This window comes from Glycine soja, chromosome 12, assembly GCF_004193775.1.
Source record: "Glycine soja cultivar W05 chromosome 12, ASM419377v2, whole genome shotgun sequence".
Classification (NCBI taxonomy): domain Eukaryota; kingdom Viridiplantae; phylum Streptophyta; class Magnoliopsida; order Fabales; family Fabaceae; genus Glycine; species Glycine soja.
The window spans coordinates 10,519,716-10,545,016 of record NC_041013.1 but is presented as its reverse complement, the minus strand read 5'-3'; the positions used below and the strand labels follow the sequence as shown (position 1 = coordinate 10,545,016).

General features: G+C 34.6%; 2 protein-coding genes across 12 annotated transcripts; both read right to left on the bottom strand.

Moving 5' to 3' along the window:
• Positions 1-4,720: 4,720 nt before the first annotated feature.
• LOC114380431 (DNA-directed RNA polymerases II, IV and V subunit 11-like) lies at positions 4,721-22,879 on the bottom strand. 11 transcript variants are annotated; one of them, XM_028339487.1, is made up of 13 exons: positions 22,711-22,879; positions 22,518-22,607; positions 22,253-22,432; positions 21,998-22,134; positions 21,050-21,532; positions 20,857-20,965; positions 20,569-20,673; positions 19,817-19,874; positions 19,067-19,140; positions 13,379-13,458; positions 12,335-12,428; positions 5,030-5,337; positions 4,721-4,929 (listed from the first exon to the last, which is right to left on the bottom strand). In XM_028339487.1, the coding sequence occupies exons 1-4, from the start codon at positions 22,761-22,763 to the stop codon at positions 22,086-22,088; spliced, it is 372 nt and encodes a 123-aa protein (XP_028195288.1). In that variant the 5' UTR covers positions 22,764-22,879; the 3' UTR covers positions 4,721-4,929; positions 5,030-5,337; positions 12,335-12,428; positions 13,379-13,458; positions 19,067-19,140; positions 19,817-19,874; positions 20,569-20,673; positions 20,857-20,965; positions 21,050-21,532; positions 21,998-22,085. The 11 variants fall into 11 exon arrangements, with proteins under 11 accessions (XP_028195288.1, XP_028195289.1, XP_028195290.1 ...); XM_028339488.1 differs by having other exon boundaries at positions 21,050-21,253; XM_028339489.1 differs by having other exon boundaries at positions 21,050-21,219.
• Positions 7,851-8,660, bottom strand: LOC114378698. The gene has a single exon (XM_028337338.1). The coding sequence runs from the start codon at positions 8,658-8,660 to the stop codon at positions 7,851-7,853; it is 810 nt and encodes a 269-aa protein (XP_028193139.1).
• Positions 22,880-25,301: the final 2,422 nt, after the last annotated feature.

Below are 25,301 nucleotides of genomic sequence, written 5' to 3'. Positions count from 1 at the left end.
TTTTTTTTTAGGAAGGTATGAAGGGAGATATCAAGAATTTTATTGAAGAATGTGATGTGTGTCAAAGGAACAAGTACTCCACTTTATCTCCAGCTGGGCTACTTCAACCCTTGCCTATTCCTTGCCAAGTGTGGCAGGACATCTCTATGGATTTTGTTGGTGGCCTTTCACAAGTTAGAGACAAGGATACAATCTTTGTAGTCATTGATAGACTTACAAAGCATGTTCACTTCTTTCCTCTTAGGCATCCTTACAATGCTAAGGAGGTAGCAGCTTTGTTTGTGAAGGAAGTTGTGAAGCTTCATGGATTTACTTCTACAATTATATCGGATAGGGATGCAATTTTTCTCAGCAGTTTTTGGAGGGAGATGTTTAAATTGGTTGGAACTAGTCTTAAGCATAGCAATTCTCATCATCCCCAAATGGATGGTCAAACTGAAGTTGCTAATCGGTGCTTAGAGACCTATCTTAGGTGCTTTGCTAGCCCTAAGCCCAAGACTTGGTTGAATTGGTTGCATTGGGCCGAGTTCTAGTTTAACAGTAACTACAATATCTCTGCTGGAATGACACCTTTTAAAGCTTTATATGGACGAGATCCTCCATTGTTGATTAAGAGCTGCACCATTCCATCAAAGTTGGATGATGTAAATCAATTGGCCCAGCAACGGGATGATTTGCTTGCGGAATTGCGACAAAACTTGTTGAAATCTCAAGACCAGAAGAGAACACAAGCAAATAAGCACCGGTGGTTGGTGAATTTTGCAGTTGGGGAGTGGGTTTTCTTAAAACTCCAGCCTTACAAATTAAAATCCTTAGCTCCTAGACCATATGCTAAATTGGCTCCTAGGTATTATGGTCCTTTTCAAATTCTAAGTCGAGTGGGGGAGGTGGCTTACAAGTTAGATCTGCCCCTTGAAGCTAAAATTCATCTGGTGTTCCATGTTTCATTGCTTAAGAAGGCTTTGAAACCTCAGCATTCACCTCAGACTTTGCCACCAATGTTGACTGAGGAGCTTGAATTAGTTGTACAGCCAGAAGATATACTGCAGTTGAGGACTAATGTTGGAGGCAATATGGAGGTTTTGGTGAAATGGGCTCATTTGCCATCTTGTAATAACTCTTGGGAGCGAGCTTCCAAGATGTTGGAGGTTTTTCCTTCCTTTCCCCTTGAGGACAAGGTAGTTCTTTTAGGGGGGTATTGATAGGATTGATAGGATTGTTACTTGAACAAGGCTTCCTATTAGGAAGATGTATGAGAGAAGGAACCAAGCGTAGTTTCTAGATTGTTAGTTCTGTTAAGCGCTGAGCTGTGCCAGCTGTAAATCCTAAAGGATTAGTTAGAATGTGTAGTATAAATAAGGGAGTTGTTCCAGCTGTAAATCCTAAAGGATTAGTTAGAATGTGTAGTATAAATAAGGGAAGCTTAGTCTTCAGAGGGGGTAGTTAGAAGGTGGTTTGGTTGGCATCTTGTAACTGCAATTCTCTTCAATTTCTTTTTCAGTTTCAATATTACACTCATGGGAGAACTATTTTGACTCTCGCTCCTTCATCTATTTTTGAGTTTTGACTCTCATTGGAGGATTCTACCATCGCACCTGCTGGTCTCCTCTTCTTCCCCGCGAACATTACCGCTGCCGTTTGAATCAATCTTGGCAGCAAGTACAGCCAATTGATCCTCCGTATGTTTGGCGCGTGCCTCTGCTAACTCCAATCGTGTGCGCCATTCCTCACGCTCCTGCTCCCAATCACTCAAATCTCTCACCATGCTTCTTGTCTTCATGCAATGCGCAATAGAAGAAAGCAAAATTAGGGCACCGGATCGGTGCTCTGATACCAATGTTAGAACTGAAAGTGAAATCTGAAGAAACTCAGAAATAGATGAAGGAGCGAGAGTCGAAATAGTTCTCCCACGAGTGTAATATTGAAACTGAAAAAGAAATTGAAGAGAATAGAAGTTACAAGATGCCATTCAGTTGCAACCAAACCACCTTCTAACTACCCCCTCTGATGACTAAGCTTCCTTTATTTATACTACACATTCTAACTAATCCTTTAGGATTTACAGCTGGCACAACTCAACGCTTAACAAAACTAACAATCTAGAAACTACGCTTGGTTCCTTCTCTCATACACCTTCCTAATAGGAAGTCTTGTTCGAGTAGCAATCCTATCAAATATACCACTAAAGGGTGTCATGAAAGGAAAATGTAGTCGTTCATAATAATGTACATCATATTTAGCATCTATTATTTCTAATAGCTAAAAAGTAAGTTGCCCAATTCTTTCGAATTATTGTCATGGCCTCCACGTCTAATGCTGATCCATCCGAGAACCACTACAAAATTAACAATGGAAGACATTATTAGTAATTAAACAAATATCAAGTAATGTGAAAATTGAAATTAGACTTTGTATGTATACCTTGCTCCAGTCATCCTTCAAATCGGCACTAACGATGCACCATATCCAATGCATGACATAGTATCCACACTCGTACCCTTCACTTTGAACATGACTCTATATTTATCAGTGAAAATAACTATTATACCTTGTACCCTTTAAAAATTACATAGGGGTTCATCTAAACGACCATCTAACCTTGGCTTATATCCATCGAGGTGGACCTTGCTGAGACATGCCTTCCAAAGAACTAGTTATTGTCTTCATTGCACTAGTAAACAAAATTATATACGATGTTACTTATAACAAACATTTACCCTGCATATTCAACAACAATGACAGCTCGCCTATCTTTAAGTACATTTACACTCGTACCTATTTATTATGGCTTTTATGGTAACATCAGGCTTCTTTCTCAACGAACAAAACCAAACAACCATGTTTTCCCTAGGACAGAGAACAAATAGTCGCCTATGTGACCTGAAGTTGACGATTATAATTAGCAAGTTTAGAAATCATAAGATTTGTTAAATACCACAAATAATTTTAACTTACTGATGCAAGTATGCTCCTAAGTACAAGTGTCGTTGTGATTCCTTCACCTATGTCTCAATATAAAGTTGACATTGTTGACGGTCCTCCTTACCAATGTGTATTGATTGAGGCTCAAGGAAGCCATACACTGAGCCATCACCTCTGGTTGTAGCACATTCATCCAAATACCTATTTGAAAGACAATACAATCATTATACCACAAATGTATGACATTTACAATTTGTTGCTTATGATAACATTTAGGGTTAAAGGTTGCAATTAAATGACTTACATCATCCACAGCTGCAATATAGAAATGTTTAAACACTTGTGGCCTGATATTATTTCAGCCATATCAACATGTGTGATGTAAAGTTTTGCATCTATATTTGGAATTCCAAATCGGCTAGCCTCCCACGGGAGTTCCACTGGATTCATATACACTTCATAAAGTATCTTCATGATTTCTCCAAGTGGATCCTTTGCAACACCTGCATTTGACCGATCAACATGTCCTTCTGGATTCCTTACATTTTGATTGGAATCCTATATGGTTTTATAAAATAAATATTAAATTTAATTGAGCAACCATTATTGGAATATGCCATTTAATTTAGGGGAACCACAAGGAAAATCATTTTACTTACAGCGGAGAAAGGTTTGACAAGATTAGTTGGCTAGCCAATGAATGTGTTCATGGCCTCCCTGACGTATTCAATCTCAGGCGTGGGAATTGGGACCCTTGCATCACCATCATAAACAATAACCACAGAAACCCTCACGACTTCATCTGTGTAAGGAACATTGTGTATCATGCTGCCAAGTTGATACACCTTTCCTAAGGCCACCAGTTGTTTACTGTCGCCACGAACAACATACAACCCCATGGTATTCTCCTCAACTGCAGATGGGTCCCCAGCAACAACATTTGCAATAGCTTCTGCACAACTTTCTTTGGTGCTAACACGTCCAAGCAAGACATTGGGGTTAGCCGATTGTACAGGGGCTGACTGTTGCATTTGCATCTGTGACAACTCAGTCTTGATTGCATCCAACTCTTTTTGCATCATGTCCATTTTCTTTTTGCTTGCATCTTCTACCTCTTTCGTCCACTCTTGCTTGAGATTACCTATGATTTGAACCAACTGATTTGTGGTTATTATTGCTGCAGAACTATTAGAGGCACTTGAACACTGTCCAAAGTAAGTACTAATGGTGACACCATGTCCAGCAACACGGACACGACCAAGATGCTCTTCACGGCCAAGCGCAGTGTTCAATATGTCGTTCCAGCCATGTGGCAGAAACGTACCTTGTGTGCTTTGTTCTTCTAATTCATCCTGTCATAAATAGCCAAAAATCAGTGAAAAGTTGAATGATATACCATCTACCTATTAAATTTTCCAAGAAGGCTTAAATTGCACTTACAATTTTGTCAGAGATTTGTTGAGCTACTGCAGATGTCATTTTGCCATATTTGTTTGTTCTAGCCATCTTCCACTTAACGTGTCTTGCAATTGGGGATGGAGGGTCTACAACCATCGGTGTATTTTCTGTATACTCAGCTTGCCTTTGTCTTGTCTTCATTTTCTCATCCATCAATTTTTTTTTCCGTAAGTTCATACCCTCCACGAGACAATAAGTGAGGGGAGTCATTGAATTTTTGGATCTCCTGTGCTTTTTTCTGAATTCCTTGTCCATAGTAACGAAAACCATTCATTGTGTTATAACGTTAACAAAATTTAACTAACAAAACTTGTGAAATATCAATTCAATTCAAACTTGCCAAGTTGGGGTCTGTCGACTCTTTGCAAATTGCTCCCATATTTGTTGCTCTATTCCATACTTAGAAGCTGTATCAGGGTTATCTTCACCTTGTTTCTCAGCATATATATATCTAGTGGTCAGAGAGGACTTAAATTGCCTCCATCTGGTCGCAACAGTAGACATGACCTTTTTCTTGGCAGCAGTTCCTTCCGGGATGTCAAATTTTCCCTGAAATAACAAATAGTTTGTCATACACTAATGATAAAAATGACAATTTGGCCTAAAGGAGACATAAATGAAATAAAAGTTTTAATTTAAGCGCACTTACCAAAATGTCATTCCATACAATATTTTTAAGTGATTCCGGGACAACTTTCCAAGATGAATGCACAATAGGGATTTTCTCTCGTGCCACTACCCCCAAGTAACTGTGAAATTTATCTTTTTCTGGACCAGAACCTCTACCAGTAGTGGGGTTCACGTGCACAATTGGTCATGGTTGATCCAAGGTTCTTGCAGTCAATTTCCTCAGCCTGGTTGCTTGTCGAGTCTTCGGTTTTGAGATTGCGCTTGGTGAATCAGCAGGTGGAGGGGATGTAGGAGGTGGAGGGGATCTTGGGGGTGTTGCCATGGGTCCTGCAATAATATTAACAAAGCAAATGTTGATTAGAACAACGTGTAAGTATCAAAGTGTAATGAAAGAGAAGAAACTTTAAATAGAAAATAACCACTGACAAGTTTAACATTATTGTCTTATTTACCGCATTTAAGTTGGCATATTTTCCCATAAACCTTCATCATGATCGATACAATTTGCATACACATCATCATCGTCATTTTCAGCATTTATTGAAGGCATTTGTTGTGCCAACGTAGGCATTTCGTTAACATCAAGGTTTGCCTAGTCAGTATCGGAAGGGATACCACTTGTTTTCCCTTGAAGTACAACTGACCATGTTGAGTCACTAGGATCTTCAACATAAAACACCTGTCTTGCTTGTGCTGCCATGATGAAAGGCTCGTCCTTGTAACCAATCCTTTGAAGGTCAACCAAAGTAAAACCAAATTTGTCTTGATGGACTCTGACATTTCCATTAACCTATTAGCACTTGAAAACAAGCACTCTAAATTCACCATAGTCTAGCTCCCAGATATCGGTTATGACTCCATAATAAGCCATGGAAGCTCGAATAGGATTGTTATCCGATGCACGACTAAAGTGGTTTGAATGAGCATCAATCATGACCCCACTATTTTGCACGATACTTTTATCATCCTATGACTTTGTGTAGAAGGAATAATTGTTGATGTCATAACCCTTCCAAGTGAGGACATTAAGATTCGGCCCAACAACTAGCAATGATAATGTCTTAGAAGCACTGTCGCTAGCAAATATTGTATTTCTAAACCAATTAATGAAACTCCTATTGTGTTCTTGCAACACCCTCATCATATTCATGTTTGGGTGAGAAGCTGCCACATATTCTTTGTGAGCATCTATGTATGGTATTACCTCAGCTGTGTTGTTTAGTACATACAAATGCGCTTGTGATAGTTGTTGGTGATCCATGGTTACAACATTGAATCCTCGCGTGCCCCTACCTTGTCGTGTAGCTTCATGACGACTTTCAGGAATACCAACAGGTGATGCATCTTCGATGTAACCAGAGCAAAACTCAATAGCTTCTTCTGCCACGTACCTTTCAACAATGCTTGCTTCTGGCCTATATTGATTCTTCGTGTAACTTTTCAACACCTTCATGTACTGCTCAACCGGATACATCCACTGCAGATATACAATCCCGCACAACCGTATTTCTCAAACAAGATGAACAAGTAAGTGAATCATTATGTCAAAAGAAGCTGGGGGAAAGTACATCTCCAACTGACAAATGATAATGGCAGCCTCATTTTCCAAATCATCCAACTATTTAGGGTCAATCACTTTGTTGCAGATTGCATTGAAGAAAAAACACAATCGAGTTATTGCAACCCTAACTTTATTAGGCAATATTCCACGAATGGCAACAGGCAATAATTGTTGCATCAAAACGTGACAATCATGGGACTTCAACCCTACCAATTTCATTTCATCCACTGATACAAGGCTCTTGATATTTAAAGAGTATCCTTGTGGGACTTTGACATTTTTCAGACAATGACAAAAACTTTTTTTCTCATACGTTGACATTGTATGACATGCGGGCGGCAAATACATTCGAAGGCCTTTTGACACAGGATGCAACTGCTATCGTAGTCCCATTTTTACTAAATCTTACCGGCATTTCAAACCATCTTTTGTCTTCCCTTTTATGTTAAGCAGTGTGCCAACCAAACTGTCACAGACATTTTTCTCAATATGCATCACATCTAAACAATGTCTCACATCTAAATTGCACCAGTATGGCAGATCAAAGAAGATGAACCTTTTCTTCCAAACGTGTTTGGCAGCACCATCTTTTTTTTTGTGTCTTCCCATAGATATTGCAAATGTTCTTCACACGATCAAAAACTTCAACACCTGACAAAGGAATCGGTGTACTGTCAATCTCAGATGTCCCATCAAACGCTTTCTTCAGTCGCCTGTATGGGTGAAAAGGTTGTAAAAATCTACGGTGTCTTGTATATACAGTCTTTTTGCCATGCTTTAATTGGATGTAACTTGTGTCTTTCTCACAAATGGGATAAGCAAGGTGGCCTTTCACACTATATCCACTCAAATTCCTGTATGCTAGAAAGTCATTAATGGTGCAGAAAATCATTGCTCGCAACCTGAAGGACTCATGAGCATTCCCATCGTACACATCAACCCCTTCTACCCACAATTGAGTCAGGTCTTCAATCAAGGGAGCAAGATACACATCAATGTCATTTCCTGGTTGTCTTGGACCAGCTATCATCATAGATATCATTATGTACTTCTGCTTGATGCACAACCAAGGAGGTAGGTTGTAAATGATCAACAAAACAGGCCACGAACTATGATTGCAACTTAAGCTTCAAAATGGATTCATTCCATCCGATACAAGACCAACCCTTAGGTTTCTGGGATCTTCGCCAAACACTGGATACAATTGATCAACTTTCTTCCATTGAGGAGAATCAGCAGGATGACAGAGCAATCCATCTTTGGTCCTGCCATCAACATGTCATGTTAGGTGCTTCGCATCTTCTGCATTAGCAAACAATCGCTTAAACCTCGATATTACTGGAAGATACCAACACACTTTTGTTGGCCGATCAATGTATGTGGATGCAGCTTCACTGTAAGCACCAGAACCCACTTTGTAGCATGACACCCCACATGTAGGGCAGTTGCGCAAATAAGCAAACTCATGTCTATACAAAATGCAATCATTACGACAAGCATGTATTTTTTGGTATTCCATTCCAACAGGACATAATATCTTCTTTTCCTCGTAATGAGTCTTCGGTAACGTGTTATCTCCCGGAAGCATATTCTTCAATAACAACAGTAATTCATTGAAGCTTTTGTCACTCCACCCAAATCTTGCTTTCAAATTGACCAGAGCTAGCACCCCTGATAACCGTGTGCACTTAGTGCATCCAATAAACAATGGAATCTTTGAATCATTATCTAAGGTGTCATAATACGGTGCATTTGCTTTCCTAAAACCCTCTTGTCCAAGATCACATAGCATGTCTTCTATATGATCGCCACCTTGTTCATCAACTGGAGCAGTTGGAGAGGTTGATGACATTTCTGGTAACTCACTATGCCATATCCATTTTGTATAAGTAGGACAGATACCATAATAGATAAGGTGTGTTCTAATGTCATCCGCACATTGTCGTCGCCCATTCAAACATTTAACACAAGGACAAAAGTATAGTCCACCATTGTCGGGTGCATTATCTTTAGCAAATTTTAAGAAACCTTCAACCCCATTTTCGTACTCTTCAGTTATGCGTGCTGTTTTCATCCAACGCCGATCCATCTTTGGTGTACTATCAGACGAGATAGATTATTCGATATGCATGCAAACCTCTCTTTTATTAAACCAAAGGTGTGACCCTACCCTATTCAGGAAAACATTTTTTTACTTCATTTTGACTAAAAAGTTAACTATGTTGTGTTATTTTTAACTACATTTCGGCAACATTTCGCTTTGGTCTCCAAGTACACAACATGAAAGCGGTGACCACAATTCACCCCGATCATGTATGCACCCGGAGAACAAAGCAAGATGCAGTGCCCGAAATGTAGTTAAAAATAACACAACATAGTTAAATTTTTAGTGAAAATGAAGTAAAAAAACAGTCTTTCCAAACTATCCAAACGGACAATTCAAGATTCAATACAACAATTAATCCAAACTATCCGTATTAATCGTTGTATTGAACCTCAAACGGAGAACTATGGCTCGCTCAATGTAGTACTACACAATAGTTTCATGTGAACCAACAATATAATAAATAACGACATAAATGTGACAATGCATACAAATAAAGTATTCATTGTTAAATGAAGGAAATTAAGAACAAACAATGTCTTAAAAGCATGAGGAATACTATTGTTGTATTAAAACATTTCCAAAAAGGGAGTGAACTGATTCAAACTGAGTTATTCTACTGTGAACTGATTGAAATCATGCAATTCCACTCTTTCGAATTATTCTAAATGTGAACTGATTGAAAATGACTTTCCAAATAACAAAACAAACCCCCATACAACTTGGTAACCTCTAAAAGGCATTAAATAAATAAATACGGGTGGACTATGTAATGGAAGTGAAACGCAAAACTGAAGAATGATTCCATAATTTTGTTAGGCTGAAGAGGTGTTTAGTGATATGAAGATGGTTGGAATTTAACCTAATGTTCATAGTTATAGTATTGTCAATGATTTTTTTTTACTGGTGCGAAAAAATTATGCGACCTCATGATGTTGTATCGCACATGATCGATGCAGGGTGGGATCCTAATGGGATTATGTTCAATTGTTTGATGCAGGTTCATGTCAATCCTGCGAGAACTGATAAGGTTTTGCAAGTTTACTAGAATTTTAGCATTCAGGAAAGTTTTTGTGAGCCCCAATGAGTTCACTTCCCATTTTCCCATCAACACCTACATGAAGAGAAATCCCTTTTCTGCAACTACTTTGTTTAATTTTATTTTCTATCATTCTTTTGTTCTCCATGTTGTTATTGTTGGTTTTGGGTTTCTTGACTCTGCATAAGACTCTCGTGACTTAGAGCTATATTGAACTGTCTCGAGTAACAGTAGTTAACTCCTTAGGCTTCATGCCTATGATTTTGGTTGCAACATCAAGGTTTTTGGGGTGTCAATGACCACAACCAATATAATTCCCTGCATTATCAAGAATTGTGACAAGATTGTGACCATGACCACAATTTAAGTCCTTCCCTAACTGTCAACGATATAGACTTTGACCTGATAAGTTAGTGCACTATGCATTTTGACTGAATTCTGACATATGGATTAATACCCTTGAGTGAAAAATATAGGTAATTGAATAATAAGTAGTCATCAGCCTTCTACTTAACTTTTATCAATTTATCTTTAGGTGCAGAATTAGTAAAATTGCTATAATCTATTGCTTATGTTTCGTCTGGTAGCAATCCTATATTGTTTATGGAATTAGGAATTAGCAGAATATCCATGAAATTGCAATTGGTGTCATTTTGTTAAAAGTTATTTTGATGATATAGTTGAACGTACCGTTCCCCAATTTTGGCATGCTATAATATTATTCATCATATCTTTTCTTAATGTTACATTCCATCTTAAAACTATTGTTTCAGGTTGGTTCCTTACCTGCATATTAGGGAAAATAATTGGACAATAAATGCTCTATACAATGGTATCTCTTAATGTGAACTGATTGAAACTGAGTTTCCAAATAACAAAACAAACCCCCATACAACTTGGTAACCTCTAAAAGGCATTAAATAAATAAATACGGGTGGACTATGTAATGGAAGTCAAACGCAAAACTGAAGAATGATTCCTGAATTTTGTTAGGCTGAAGAAGTGTATAGTGATATGAAGATGGTTGGAATTTAACCTAATTTTCATAGTTATAGTATTGTAAATGATTTTTTTTTGCTGGTGCGAAAAAATTATGTGACCTCATGATGTTGTATCGCACATGATTGATGCACGGTGGGATCCTAATGGGATTACGTTCAATTGTTTGATGCGGGTTCATGTCAAGCCTATGAGAACTAAGAAGGTTTTGCAGGTTTACTAGAATTTTAGCATTCAGATTCATTATAGGGATGACAATCTCGAAGAGGATGCAAAGATTGACAAGTTGATGGTCAACAAAGGGGTTGCTCCAATTTCATATTTATTTTTGGATGCACAGCAAAGTTACAATGTGTTGTGATGAATGGTTAGAGTTGACAAAGTTTTGACACTCTTAAAGCATTACAGAACTGGTTAGACTTGACAAAAAATGGTCTTCTCTTATCTTCTTGAAACACCTAGTTGATGAACTTCTGGTAAGTCTGTTAATGATTACAAGTTGCAACTCCCTTAATGTGAACTACATTGTTTTGTCTGTTAAAAAGTCCAGCGAAGAGCATACTAATTTGGTGCCCTGAATCCACACAGCTTATCTTCAAGGGATTTGCTGATGAATGTGAAGCTTTGAAGGTCCTTGTATGTGGACATGGTGCATGAGAAACTGGTTCTTCAACAAGGTGGGCAACTGAATCGGAAGAACAGGGAACTGGTTCTTGAAAAAGACATCGAACTTCGACTATTTCAGACATGTCACTCTAAATTGAAGGAAAAAGAATCCCAAAACTGAATCCATTGTTGAGAATCTGTAGGTACAACTCTAAAAAAGCGAGTTTGAACATGAAGCCTACTTGGCAGCAAAATGTAAAGCTACAGGAGCATAAGAGGAAATGGTCTTGAAATTGAAACAATTGTTTTGTTTACTAAAAATGCAAAGAGGGAAATAGAACATATGAAGAATGACACTGCAAAATTGAAGATGGAAGCTGCAGTGACTAAACTTGTGTTACAAGATGTAGACACAAAGCTTAGAGTAGCACTGGAAGAAGTGGAAGCAGCTAATGCAGAAGAGGCAAGTGTTGTTGATCAGATTAAGGTCTTATCTATGAGAACTAGTCATTCTCATTCATCACCTTCTGAACCTGGTGCAAGAATTACAATTTCAAGGGAGGAGTTTGAATCCTTACTTCATAAGGTTAAGGAGTCTGATAAATTAGCAGATATCAAAGTGGCTGCAGCCACAGCACAGCCACTTTGAAGCTGCAAAAGGCTACCCAAAAGAAAGTTCTAATGTACATGGTCTCTTTCTATTAAGGCTTCAGCTTAAGGGGAAGTCTTCTTATGCTCTACTCTATTAACCTTGTTATAAAAATATGAGGATCATTATACATTGAAGGGTGTCCGATTACAGTTTTCTAACGTGTCTCTTTTTTTCTCTTACTCAGTCTTTCTTCTATCTATGCAAAGCTTATCCATGAACTACACCAGTGCTAGTAAAAAAACCACTGTGGCTAGTAAAATGTACAATTTAAAAAATATAAATTGCTGAAAAAGTGGAGTTTTAGTCGACAAACAGTGACCAGAGGCAAAGCAATTGCACAGATTCAATAACTATGTACATTACCTTCTATTGGAGGTATATTCACCCTTTCCTAGCCTTTAGCAATAAAAAATCAAACACGACGTCCCAAATATACTTTATTATTCAATTCAACAACCTGTCATTACAGCAGAAAAATGATTTTTGGGTTAAAGTGATTACAACTGAGTATAACTAAGACTTTTGTAGAACTTATTAGTATGTTGTTGTATGACATGGATGGCATGATGCAATTTCTCATCACAGTATAAACTAATAATTCTTATGCATGTGTAGAGGCTAGAACTTAATGTTTTCTTATACGGCTACTACAAATCACAATTTTCTTGTAAAAGCAGTATTTCTCTCAATGGTGGTCTGACCTAAGGTCTATTAATCAACATCAGAGTATGGTTGATGTCTCTAATCAGTTTACTTGGAAGGTAGGTAGGGGAGATCAGATTCTTTTCTGGGAAGATTCTTAGGTTGATGGTGGGATACCTTTTAAAGATCAATTTCCAGAATTATATCAAATTTCTTCCCAAAGACTACACATTGTGGCAGATATGGGCTCTTTCTTTGAAAATGGGTGGGAATGGAATTTCTCTTGGAGACAAAATTTGTTTGACAGTGAGATGGGGATAGCTTCAATATTTATTGATAAAATATCTCCTATTTTTTATCTGTCTCAGGCAGCCACACTGTACAACAGACAGCAGGAATTGAAAGTCAATTAAACATTATTTGAAGACAAGGTCTGTGAGGCAGCAGAAGTTAATTTTGTCTCTCTTGCTGTCTTTCATGGGTCTCCACATCAAACTAAATTATATACACCTTTTTGGTTTATAGGACAGCAGCCCTTTATAACTATATTTCACTCTGATTTCCCTCAAGCTGTTGAAGACGAATGCTTAATACATGTTCATTAAAGACAAAATAACTCAATATTTTTATTACAAGTACTCGTGCAAACATGCTACAACGGCCCTCCTACTCTAATATGCCCTGATTATCAATATCACTACAGAAAAAGGCTTTAGTTTGACAATGAAGTCTCAATTGTACCAAAAAAGTATGTTATGATCTTACCAAGTAAAAAGGTTGGTACAATCTTCTACACAACAGTGAGGTTAAGCAACTAGGAAGCGGTAGACCAAGGATACCAGAACCTGAAATAATGTACCATGCTGAAATATGTAAACATTCAAGTGATGAGCTAGTGTTAGTATGAACAATGGATATAAGTATGCGTGCAAATGTAAGAAACACTAAACACGCCCAACCAAGCAAATGCTGGATGTAGCTAGGTAAGTATATAAAACAACATCTATTTGTTTATTGAGGCAAGAGAAAAAGCAAAAAAAAAAAATAACAGAATGTTCTCTCTATCTCTCCTTTCTTTTGTGTAGATGTGTATGTATGTGTACATGGAAGTGGTGCAACATCTATATCTATCTCTTGGGGAAACAACCAGCAATTGTCTAATCAATGATTCTATCTTTGGCTTTCCCTGAAGCTTTTAACTTCTCTAATTGGTTTGCAGGGGGGTAATTTCTTGAGTATGTGGTTCCACACACACATATGCTTCCGTTTTTAGTTCTTTTACCTTAAATTTACCCATATGGTTCAAAACACTTTTGTTGGATCGAGTGGCCTCAGAATAATTAAGAAGGGGGGGTTGAATTAATTATTCCTAAACCTTTACTAATTAAAAAATTACTCTTCTAAGGCTTTTACTAAATTGTTAAGAGAATGAGGAGTAGAAGAGAAACTTAATAGAAAGTAAAAGCAGAAATTAAATGCACAACGGAAATTAAAAGAGTAGGGAAGAAGGAGACAAACACACAAGAGTTTTTATACTGGTTCGGCAACAACCTGTGCCTACATCAAGTCCCCAAGCGACCTGCAGTCCTTGAGATTTCTTTCAACCTTGTAAAAATCCTTTTACAAGCAAAGATCCACAAGGGATGTACCCTCCCTTGTTCTCTTTGAAACCCTAGTGGATGTACCCTCCACTAGAACTGATCCACAAGAGATGTACCCTCTCTTGTTCTTAGTCAAACCCAAGTAGATGTACCCTCTACTTGTACCATAAAGGATGTACCCTTCAATGTGTTAAGACAAAGATCTCAGGCGGTTAATCCTTTGATACTTTGTGAATGGGGATACAAAAGAATTCTCAGGCGGTTAGTCCTTTGAATACTTTTGTATAAGGGAAAGGAAAGAATCAAAAGAATTCTCAGACTATGTCGTTTTGAATTCTTTGATAAGGGAAAAGGGAGACACAAAAGAATTCAGGCGGTTAGTCCTTTGTTATTTTGGAAAAGGGAGAAGAGAGACACAAAAAGAATTCAGGCGGTTAGTTCTTGGCGAATTCTTTTTGGCAAAAGGAGAAAAGAATGAAAAGATGAATAGCACAAGTTTTCAAGGTTTAGAAAACCAGAAAAACTTTGGAAAGCTTTTGGCACAAAGAAGAAGAAGAAGAAGTTCAAAGAGACTTAGAAATCAATGTGGAAAACTTGCTTGTGTAAAGAATGAATTGGAAAAGATTGATTGATAGAATGAATGAAAGAGATGATGAATATGAATGAAAATGCAAAACAAAGTCTTGCTTTTATAGACTCTTCATGTCTGGTCAAGAAGACCATTTAGAAGAGTTATAACTTTTAGAAAAACTTAAAACCAATTTGAAAAAGTCAAAAACCTTTTGAAGAGTTACATCTTTTGATTTATTCAGAAACAATCACTGGTAATCGATTAACAAATCAGTGTAATCGATTACATAAGGCTTTTATGTGAAAGGATGTGACTCTTCACATTTGAATTTAAATTTCAACGTTCAAAGGCACTGGTAATCGATTACCAAAACATTGTAATCGATTACAGCTTTTTGAAATTAATTGGAACGTTTTAAATTCAATTTGAAAACTTTTTCAAAACAATTTTGCTACTGGTAATCGATTACAACAATCTGGTAATCGATTACCAGAGAGTAAAAACTCTTTGGTAAACATGTTTTGTGAAAAATTCATGTGCTACTCAGTTTTTGAAAAATCCTTTTCATACTTATCTTGATTAAGTCTTCTCTTGATTCTTGAGTCTTGAATCTTGATCTTGATTCTTGAAGCTTGATCCTTGAATCTTGATTCTTGAATTCATCCTTCTTCTTGAATCTTGAAGTGTTCTTCAACTTTTCCTCTTGAGTCTTGAATTGTTCTTGATTCTTTCTTGAACATCTTGAACTCATCCTTTGATTGACCTTTGAGCTTTTTGTCATCACCTTTATCATCATCTTTTGTTATCATATTTGTTATCATCAAAACATCTTTGAATCACTCTTGATTCATCATGAAGCTTTGCTTCTACAACTTTAATTTACTTGATCTGACAGATACAGACTTCATTTGGTTGTTTATGTGTACTAATTTAAGTGCATACTATAAAAGGTGAAAAAAGAAAAGGAATTTAAGATCATTGATTGAATTGAAATATAAGGATAGCAACACGACATTTATTTCAAAAAGTTGGGACAGACGGATGAAAGCAAATTGATAAGTTGAGCTACTAAGGATCGATCTATAAACTTCTCTTGTAAAGATTAGATTTTAAATCCCCTTGCAAATTATTTCTCTTTGTAGGGGATATGTAAAACTTTCATTACCAAATTGTCAAATACTTATTGAGGTGGTTGTCTTTGAATTGAAAAAAAGTTTTAAAAAACAGTTTGGATCTATTCAGTGGTCAATATCAAGGATCTATATTCTTCTCTAGTAATCAAAGCTTAGATTTTAAATCCCCTTACTCTCTCTTATATAGTTAGAAAAAAGAAGGTTTTCATTGTATTTAATATTTAGCTTACGTTAATTAATTTCAGTAAAACTAGGGTTACTATCTAGCTTGCAACGTCCGTGTCCTTTTCACGGGAAATGGCTATCATATCAAAACTTAGCGTGAAAGGCAATTTTCATTCTGGACTACAAATTAACATTAACCCAATAGTAGCCACGGCGTCCCCAACCATACAAGGTGTGCTTCCACTTGCTATTTTGGGTAGCACACGAGAAGCCAAGTCAGCCTAACGTTCATACACTATTTGGTTTGACGGTTTGTTCAACACGAATCCTATACAAGTAGTCCTTGGTTCATAAGCAGGGGATCAGGAACACAAGTAGACCAGAGAAGTTTGAGTACTCAATCATTTATTGGATATTTGTATTAAAAAAATCTATTTATACGATATTTTTTTGGTATAATTTTTCTTACAACTAAGAAAGAAATAAAAAAAGATAGATGAATGAGATGAAATAAGTGTTTTAGTAGGGGAGAGATAAAGAAAAAAATGAATTATAGGAAAGTATAATGGGAAATTTAGGAACTTGCATCTTTAAGTAGTCTCTATTGTTGCTCCAAAGTGAGACGAGAAAGGAGAGTGTGCCGATTTCAACTTTAAGCCTAAGCATTAGGAAATGACAATAAAAGTCCTACTTAATGCTTAAAAATACTGGGTATAATTGAGTTTAACTGAAAACTGAAAATTTTACCCAAACTAAAAATATACTAAGCTAAACTATATTGGCATTTTTTTGGTCAACTGAAAAAAGTAACTACGTATCACAGATTAGCTGGGAAATGGTCCCGAATCACAATTTTAATACTCTTAAAAATTCTATTATTGACTAAATTTATTAAAAACCACAATTTTACGGGGCTCACTCATTATTTAATTAATTTCACTCTTGATTTTATAATCAATAAAAGAGAGTGAACTGCAATTGCATTAGTGTCATTAACATTCCTGTTTGTAATTTATGATAACAAGTTCTTTGTACTATTGTACTTTGGTGTCATTAACCACAATTTTACGGGGCTCACTCATTATTTAATTAATTTCACTCTTGATTTTATAATCAATAAAAGAGAGTGAACTGCAATTGCATTAGTGTCATTAACATTCCTGAGTCTAGTCTACGATTAATTTTTGAGGTCTGAGTCGCGCCTAGCCTATAGTCTATCAAAGGCTTTTATTTTGGCTCGGTCTGGCCTTTTTAAAAGCTTAGCCTGACCTGGTAGTCTATTTAAAAGCTTATTTAAAAGTCTTCTTCACATTAAATCTTTAATATTCCTAATTGTTTTTACCAAAAAAAAAAAAACACACCTTCTATAATAGGCTAAAGAATGCCTTAATATATAGTTTGCCTTAATTTTTAATCTAACGTTAATTTAGTTGGTAGTCCTAAAAATATATTAATAATATAAACAAAAATCACCAAATGATATAAAATAATCTAAAACAAAAGAAAATCTCATACTTGAGGTAATATCATCCAAGTCTATCAAACCAACATATTAATTATTACAACCAAAAACTAAAGCCTACATCTTCATCCTATTTGAAGTTTTACCTTTATCAAAGCTTGAAGTGAAAAGGATACGATTCTTGTTTGCTCTGTAATTTTTGTTTGTTGTGTTCTCTATTTTACTTCAACAGAGAGAAACGTAATAGGAAAAGGAAACATTATAAGGAAATGAGAGAAAATTAGAGCATTACCTCGGTGGACTACACATAATGTTAATTACCTCTATCAAAAAGCTTGAAGGGAAAAGGATATGATTTTTGGTTGCTTAGGAACGTAATAGGAAAGTTAAAAAAAAAAAAAAACCTGATAGAAAAAGGATATGATTTTTGTATAGGAACTTAATAGGATATGATTTTTGTATAGAAATGTAATAGGATATGATAGGATATGATTTTTACTTGCTCTAGAATACATGAACGTAATAAAAGAAAAAGAAAACCTAATAGGAATAGAAAAAGGAACTGTTAACAGAAATAGGAAAACTAATAAAAATAATGAGAAATATAAAGGAACACATGACTCACACCTTGTAATTAAAATTTTACTTAATTATAGGAATGAAATATGCTAGTTTTTTAAAAAATAATATTAATTGTACCCAAAAAATAATATATATATATATATATATATATATACTTATAAGGCTTTTTAATAAGCCTAAGCTTGACCTATTTAATTTAATAGGCTTTTAAAAAAGTCTGAGTCTAGCCTTTTAATTAAATAGGCCACGCCAGGTCAGGCTTTATGTAGGCCAGGTCGTAGACCCCTGTAGTCCGGCCTAGCCTATTCCCACCCCTACCCACAAAGCTCCCTAATTTACTTTTTTTTTTCTTGGTAAATAAGTGATAATGAAAATTGAGCATATAATTAACCTCAAACAATCTAAATCACACAACTAATTCAATCCTAACTCATCTCTGCTACTAGGTAACTAAGCTCTGATAAATGCTTATAATTAATAAACATTGATGCTGCATCATTATCAACACTTATCGCACTAAAATGCAGTAGACGCAATCGTTACACTTTTGATTTACACATTTTCAATTGAAATTTTAGTTACTTTAGTCAGACGGCTATAAAATGATAAATTATGGTCGTGGTGTTGGTCATTCATGTAACCTAGGTTAGAACAAAAGCCCACAAAGAGAGCACAATCTAATAGAATATCCTACTGGGTGTGAGAGCCTTATGGCATAAGTACTCATTTGAGGCTCATATGATTAGTGCTGTGTTCACTGATTTAAACAGTAAAGGAACATTGTCCATTACTGACAACAGCGGAATATTTGAAATCTGTGAATGGAATCCAGTGAACTAGAGACCATTTAAATTTATCCTTGTTTCTAATACATTAAATTGCAAAACACAAGGAAGTCAGCATCACAATATAATTATACAGCTGTAAAACAGAACATACCTTCCAAGTGAAAGCAAATTACCAAGAGTGAATGCTATCACAAACTTGATTGGTTTGAAGAAAACAAGCATAGACTGTAACAGGAGAGGAAATGCCATTTATTAGTGCTTATTCTTGTCTGCCAATATTCTACATTAAAGTAGAAAGAGTAACAGTTGTAAGTTAAGTTTTCAGAAAGGCAGTGGAAAGAACTATATTTCCAACAATTTTACATAAAATTAAAAAAAGGTGAGAGACACCATTATGAGATTTGTTCATTATCCTCATATTATAAATATGTAATTCTTTCCATCTATTCTACTCCGATTGTTGATTTAAGTCAAAAAAGCCAAAAGCATAGGAGCATATTTCTTATGCTCTATATCTATTCGGAGAATTCTGTGGCATCAGTGCTTAGTTGGAAGTATCAATAATTGTTCGATAGTTTTTAAAAAATCACAATAATGCAATCTAATGATGAACAAAATCACAATAGCAAGGTTGCTGCCTTGTGTTGAGACTTCATTGGTCTTAGGTTATAATTATACTAGACATAGAAACATTCTCAACAATCACATTCACAGGGATATAAGGTACATACATGAGCCCACACTGGTAGTGTAGGAGCCATTGGGCTATCTATTAGTATTGGGTGTGGTCATATTTAAAGAAAGATTCAAGACAGCTTAAGATTAAGATTATACACTGAACTGAAGAACTAGCATATAAGCTTCACTTATCTAAAGAGAAAAATCATAATGTCAAACTTACCAATAGCGTACAAGTTAATCCAGCAGCAAAGCATATGACAAAACCATAAAGTCTCGATCTGGTCATAGACAGAGAGCATATTAGTTAAACTGTGAAAGACAATTTACAAACATAAATTTGTTAGATGAATCAGATGAACATTTCAATATGACAATAGCTTGGGTAAATAAGAAAATATGAGAAGATTGATGCAGAGTTTAGAAAAATAAATATATGATAAAAGAGAGATATGTAGGGACTAAAACCATTCAAGAAAGGAATTTTAAGTTATATTTCACTATAATTATAACATGTATGATTTGTACAAATTCGTGAAAATAAATTTAATGTCTTTTATCATGTCTGTTTCACAGACAAGACAGGATACAATATACAAAATACAGCTTTTGAAACTTAAAAGAGTAAGGGTGTTCTCAGTTCACGTAACCCATGAACCTGAACCAACTAAATCCAAACAACCAAACAAACTGGTTCAGATTCAAGAGTTGTTTGGGGTCGAACCCAACCTGACCTGTACAAATCCAATGACTTTTTGATTGGGTAATGTTTTTTTTTTAAAAAAAAACCAGCAAACCAGATGATAAAACCCATTAATGTGCTTCTTTTTAATTATTAGTATTCACAATTGTTTACAAAATGTAAAGCAATATTTAAGTTTTAAGCAGTCACTTTAGTCCCTGAAAATAAAATGTAACCAGATGATGAAACCCATTAATTCTTTTACTTCTCAATCAAGCCTACTCTGTTCTTACCCTCTTTCATATTCAAACACCAACACCAACACCTTTTCCAATCAATCGAATACCTCTTATTCCTCTTGTGCAGTCCCTACTCGTTCCTCTCCTCTCAGAGAAGCCCTTCCTCTCATAAACAACATAAAATAGAAGAAAAATGAACCCTCAAACGGTGGTGAAGAAGTTGAAGAGGAAGGACAAAAGAAAAGGGACATACAACAAAACATTGTATTATTATTAATTAATAGTATTAATATGTTAATATAAAACCATAAACATGTGGTTCAAAATAAGAACATGCGGTACCTTTAAATCCTAGATGACTAAGGGTTTGGTTGGCAGATGTTGAAGCCGCAAGCAAGCTGCCCTTCGTTCATGTGTTGCTAATCGATAAAGGCAAAATAAAAGCCCCTACCTACCAGCGAAACAAAAACCGTGTCTTGACAATGTCATTCATTACACATTTTCAAGCAAGCAACACTAGGGCATGGGTACTTACCAGTTCGTGCGATACGACCGCGGCACGACACACCTTGAACAGGGCTTAGTGATGGTCACAGAGTTCTCTTCGACAGGGCTTAGTGATGATGGGTCACAAAGTTCTCTTCAACAGGGCTTAGTGAAGACCAAAGGGGACGCTGGAGTTGTCTTTGAACACAGCATTAGACGCTGGGTCAACAGTGGAAAGGGATGGCTGTAATCCCTAATTTGAGGGAAATAAAACAAAGGCGGCTTTGGTCCAAACCCGTCTTTGAATTTTTTTCATATATTTACAAAAATGCCACCCAGCAAGTTACTAAGACGGTTATTTATAACCGCCTTAAAATTTACATTGTAAAAAATTATTCTCAGCTTTCATAATTATAAGTTTGTCATCGCGCCACTATCTAAGGCGGTTCTGCATAACCGACTTAGATAGCATAATTCTAGTAGTGTCCTTGACGGCAATAAGAGGACAAAAAGACTTGTGTTCCAATATTCCCTATATTTTTTAAAAGATAGTACCTTAGCCCTATGAACCATGACTAAAATACACATAAATAAACACTAGTTAAAAATTTGAGTGAAAGACACAAAGAAGCCACAACAGCTTCCACTGAAGTTAGACAAAAACTACAAAACCAATGTTAAGCAAGGAAGGATGGAAGACTTGAATTTATCCAAAAAATAATTTGTTGTATAAACCAAATCAAGCCAGCTTAAAGATTCTATTAGCACACAGGGTCAGAAGTTTCAACATTCCTCACAAGCTTTAATTTTATTTTGATATTCTGTTTAAATTGAATATTAAGAAGACATTAGAATAAGTGGTTTAATACAAAAAAAATCCCTTCATGCCACAAAATTGAAACTAAACCCAACCAAAAATTATAACTATAACAATAACAAGCAGGCACTTCAAAGAAGGTGAAAAGAATATATCAGTGTCACTGTCGGAACATATTACCTTCACTATGTGCTTACGCCTAACCTTCTCCACCTTCTCATGGATTCGATCAAGCATGGAAATGAAAAACTCATGTGCATCCTGTTGTTCATAAGTGGCAAGGTTTGTTGCGTGCTACCACCAACTGAAACAAAACCCTAATAATAACTAATCAAACAGATAAACTTTCCAAAACAAGATTGTAATTAATGAAACTTAAACCCTATATTAGGATTTAAAAAAACTATACCTACATTTATTCAATCACAAACTTACACGCCATCACCATATACAAACTTGTATAAAAACTTAGCGGGGCTATAAGGTGCACAATCTCCAGAAAAAATAGAAGAGAACATAGCATCCATATCGCAAACCCTGACAATAATTTTGTATTGAAGAGGATGAGGAAGCTTGTATCCGGCAAACAAGACATTGGGGTCTCTGTTCAGCTGCCTGAAGAACATCAAAAACAAAGAAAAGTTAGGGTTTTGCGGTGACATTGGGAAGTGAGAGCAAGGAGGAAGTAGAACGGGGGTACATGTGGAGGATGTTGCTGATAGTGTGCTCCTCTCTCTCGATGGTGAAGGACGCCACATTGATGATCTTCGTGTCCCTCTCATAAGAAACCCTGTTTTTTTATCCGAAATTGAAAGGAAAAAAAAGAATGAGAAAGTGAAAAAAATGGAAGAAGGAGAAGATAAGAATTGAAGATCGAGAGAATAGATAGTTACTTTTTGGTGCCTTCAAGGACGACAAAACACTCATAACGATTTGGGGCATTCATCGCTTCACTTCTGCTTCCTCCCTCTCACTACTCACTACTAACTACTGTGTCTCTCCAAATGAAATGGAAATGTTACTACACGCACCTATTATCATGTCTTCAATCAAAACTGGCTGGGCCCAAAATTAACTATCCTCTTAATATTAACTATATATCAGCAAATAATATTTTTATAGTTATTTAAATATCATATTTTAATATATATTTCATTAGAAAAAATAAAATAAAAAACTAAAATCATAATTTAACATACTATTTCAGTTTTTAGAAGAAGAAAAACATTTTAAGCAAATAAAAAGCAAAAATGTATTTAGATATAAGATTTCTTTATTATGAAATTGTATAACAAAGTATAACTTATCTATTTTTGTAATTTAAAAAATATCATTTATGATCATTTTTTAAAAAACTTTATCCATTTCCCTAATTAATTAGAATGATTTTGACTCGTTAGGGATTTACCAAAGTATAACTTATTCTTTTTTAATTTTCATATAATAAATAAAATATAAAATATGAAAGGAGGCTACACGTAGAGGGGTTAGTTAGCATATGTTTTTGAAAATATTTTTATGGAATTTTTTTTTCATTGAAATAAATTATTTAAATAAATAAAATATTATAACTAAGTTACAAATTTTATATTTTTCTATAAAATAATAAATTAAATAAATAATCTTAATAATTATTTATGCATGTTAAAATTAAAATCAAAACATATTTACATCAATAAAAAATATAATTTTTAAAAATAATAAATTATATATATTTAATCTACAGTTATTTATATCCATAAGTAAAAGTACCCGTAGGTATAAGTTTGTAGAGATTTTAAAATAGAATGATGATTTAATATTTATATATTGAATGGTGACAAGTATCTCATAAAATATACTTTTTAAATATTTATTAGACATTTTAATAATAAATAATATATACATTGTCTGTATAAATGTTTTTGTATGATAAATTTTTTATTTTGATAATAATTAAATAAAATATATTAATAATAAATTTTAATTGTTTGATGATATAATTGTTTTTGCCAACATTCTATAAAAATTCTATAAAAGTTAAGTTCTACTATTAAAAACAGTTTTTTTATTTTATTTTCAAATGAACTAATATGCAATAATTAATATAAATGTGTGTTATATTTAAATGATAATCATGAAATAATAAAATTAAAATTACAAAATTTATTTTAAAAATTTAGTTTAATTTTTAAATGCTTACCTTTTGAATTTGTTATTGTTTATTAGTTATTATATTCTTTTAATTAAAATATAATTAACGACTCAATATATGATTTTTTAAAAATATATAAATAGTTAAAGAAAAAGAGTTTATATATTAACATCGGTTATTTTAAAATTGATGATGTAAGTGCTTAGACGACATCGGTTTTAAAATAACCGATGTTAAAATCGCACTAAATCGAGCGGTTAACATTGATTATTTAAAAACCGATATCGTCAAAACACTTACAACATCGATTATTTGAAAATCGATGTTGTAAATGCTTAACGACATCAATTTTTAAATAATCATATTAATAAGACGATGTTAAAACTTATTTTTTTTAGTAGTGTATATAGACTCTAGCTAGCAATTAAAGGCATTCAATGAATCTACAAAGATTACATTAGACTTTCAGATATTATGAAATCATAGTCCAAAAGAATAATGAAATATTCAATTCAACCAAGAGAATATGTTAACTAAGCAATTTAACAATGAAAATAAAGAACTTAGATGTTGAAATTAACTTGAATAATATTTCATAAGGACCAAATTCTCATCTTTTTAATCATATAAATAGTGAAAGACTTCTTATGTGTCAATGTATTTAACCTCTTGTTGTAGTTGAATTTCAATAAAATATGATTTTACAATCACTTCAGTTAACAAATCTCATAAAAAACAACATATTTTGTGTACCATGCACCATCACAAGAAATCTGTAAAAAATAATGAATGAAATTAAAATTGTTTTAATGATCTTATACAATTTTGACTTATTTTTATGCTTAATATGTAATTAAAGAAACAAATATGATTAGCACATGCTAACTTGCATATATCTTACATCCCATGAGCATTGACAAATTGTTCTAGTTGAATTCTCTTTCATGAGAATGATTGTTTCAATGTGTCTACTTGGACAAGAGTGAAAAAAAAAAAATCAGAATACACGATTTAGAAATAGTACTTTCTATCATTTTTTTATTTATCAGAATTGTGTAGTTTTTTCAATTAATTAACAAATGGGTATATAATGGGTCGGTTGCTCTTGAAAGAAGATCTTAGTTATAAAAAAATTATATTTCAGTTTGATCAGCTAAGATAAGATGAGTTAAAAATAAACCAAAGGTGGTGTTGACTTTGTTTTTAACGAAGGAGAATCAATTAATTGAAAGCCAATGTTTCTTTCTCACTAGAGCACAATGACTGCCTCCAATCAGAATCCAATAATCTAAATATTTTGCCCTAATTGACATCTAATACCTTTTAGTTTTGATAGCATTTTGTTGACAG

Bases quoted from the DNA above. Each gene is read 5' to 3' on its own strand.
- LOC114378698 (XM_028337338.1), bottom strand. From the start codon at position 8,660: ATGGATCGGCGTTGGATGAAAACAGCACGCATAACTGAAGAGTACGAA.
- LOC114380431 (XM_028339486.1), bottom strand. From the start codon at position 22,763: ATGAATGCCCCAAATCGTTATGAGTGTTTTGTCGTCCTTGAAGGCACC. The intron at 22,608-22,710 runs GTAACTATCTAT...ATAAAAAAACAG, and splicing joins GTCCTTGAAGGCACCAAAAA to GGTTTCTTATGAGAGGGACA. The intron at 22,135-22,252 runs GTAAGTTTGTGA...AGTTATTATTAG, and splicing joins TTTGTATATGGTGATGGCGT to GGTTTTGTTTCAGTTGGTGG.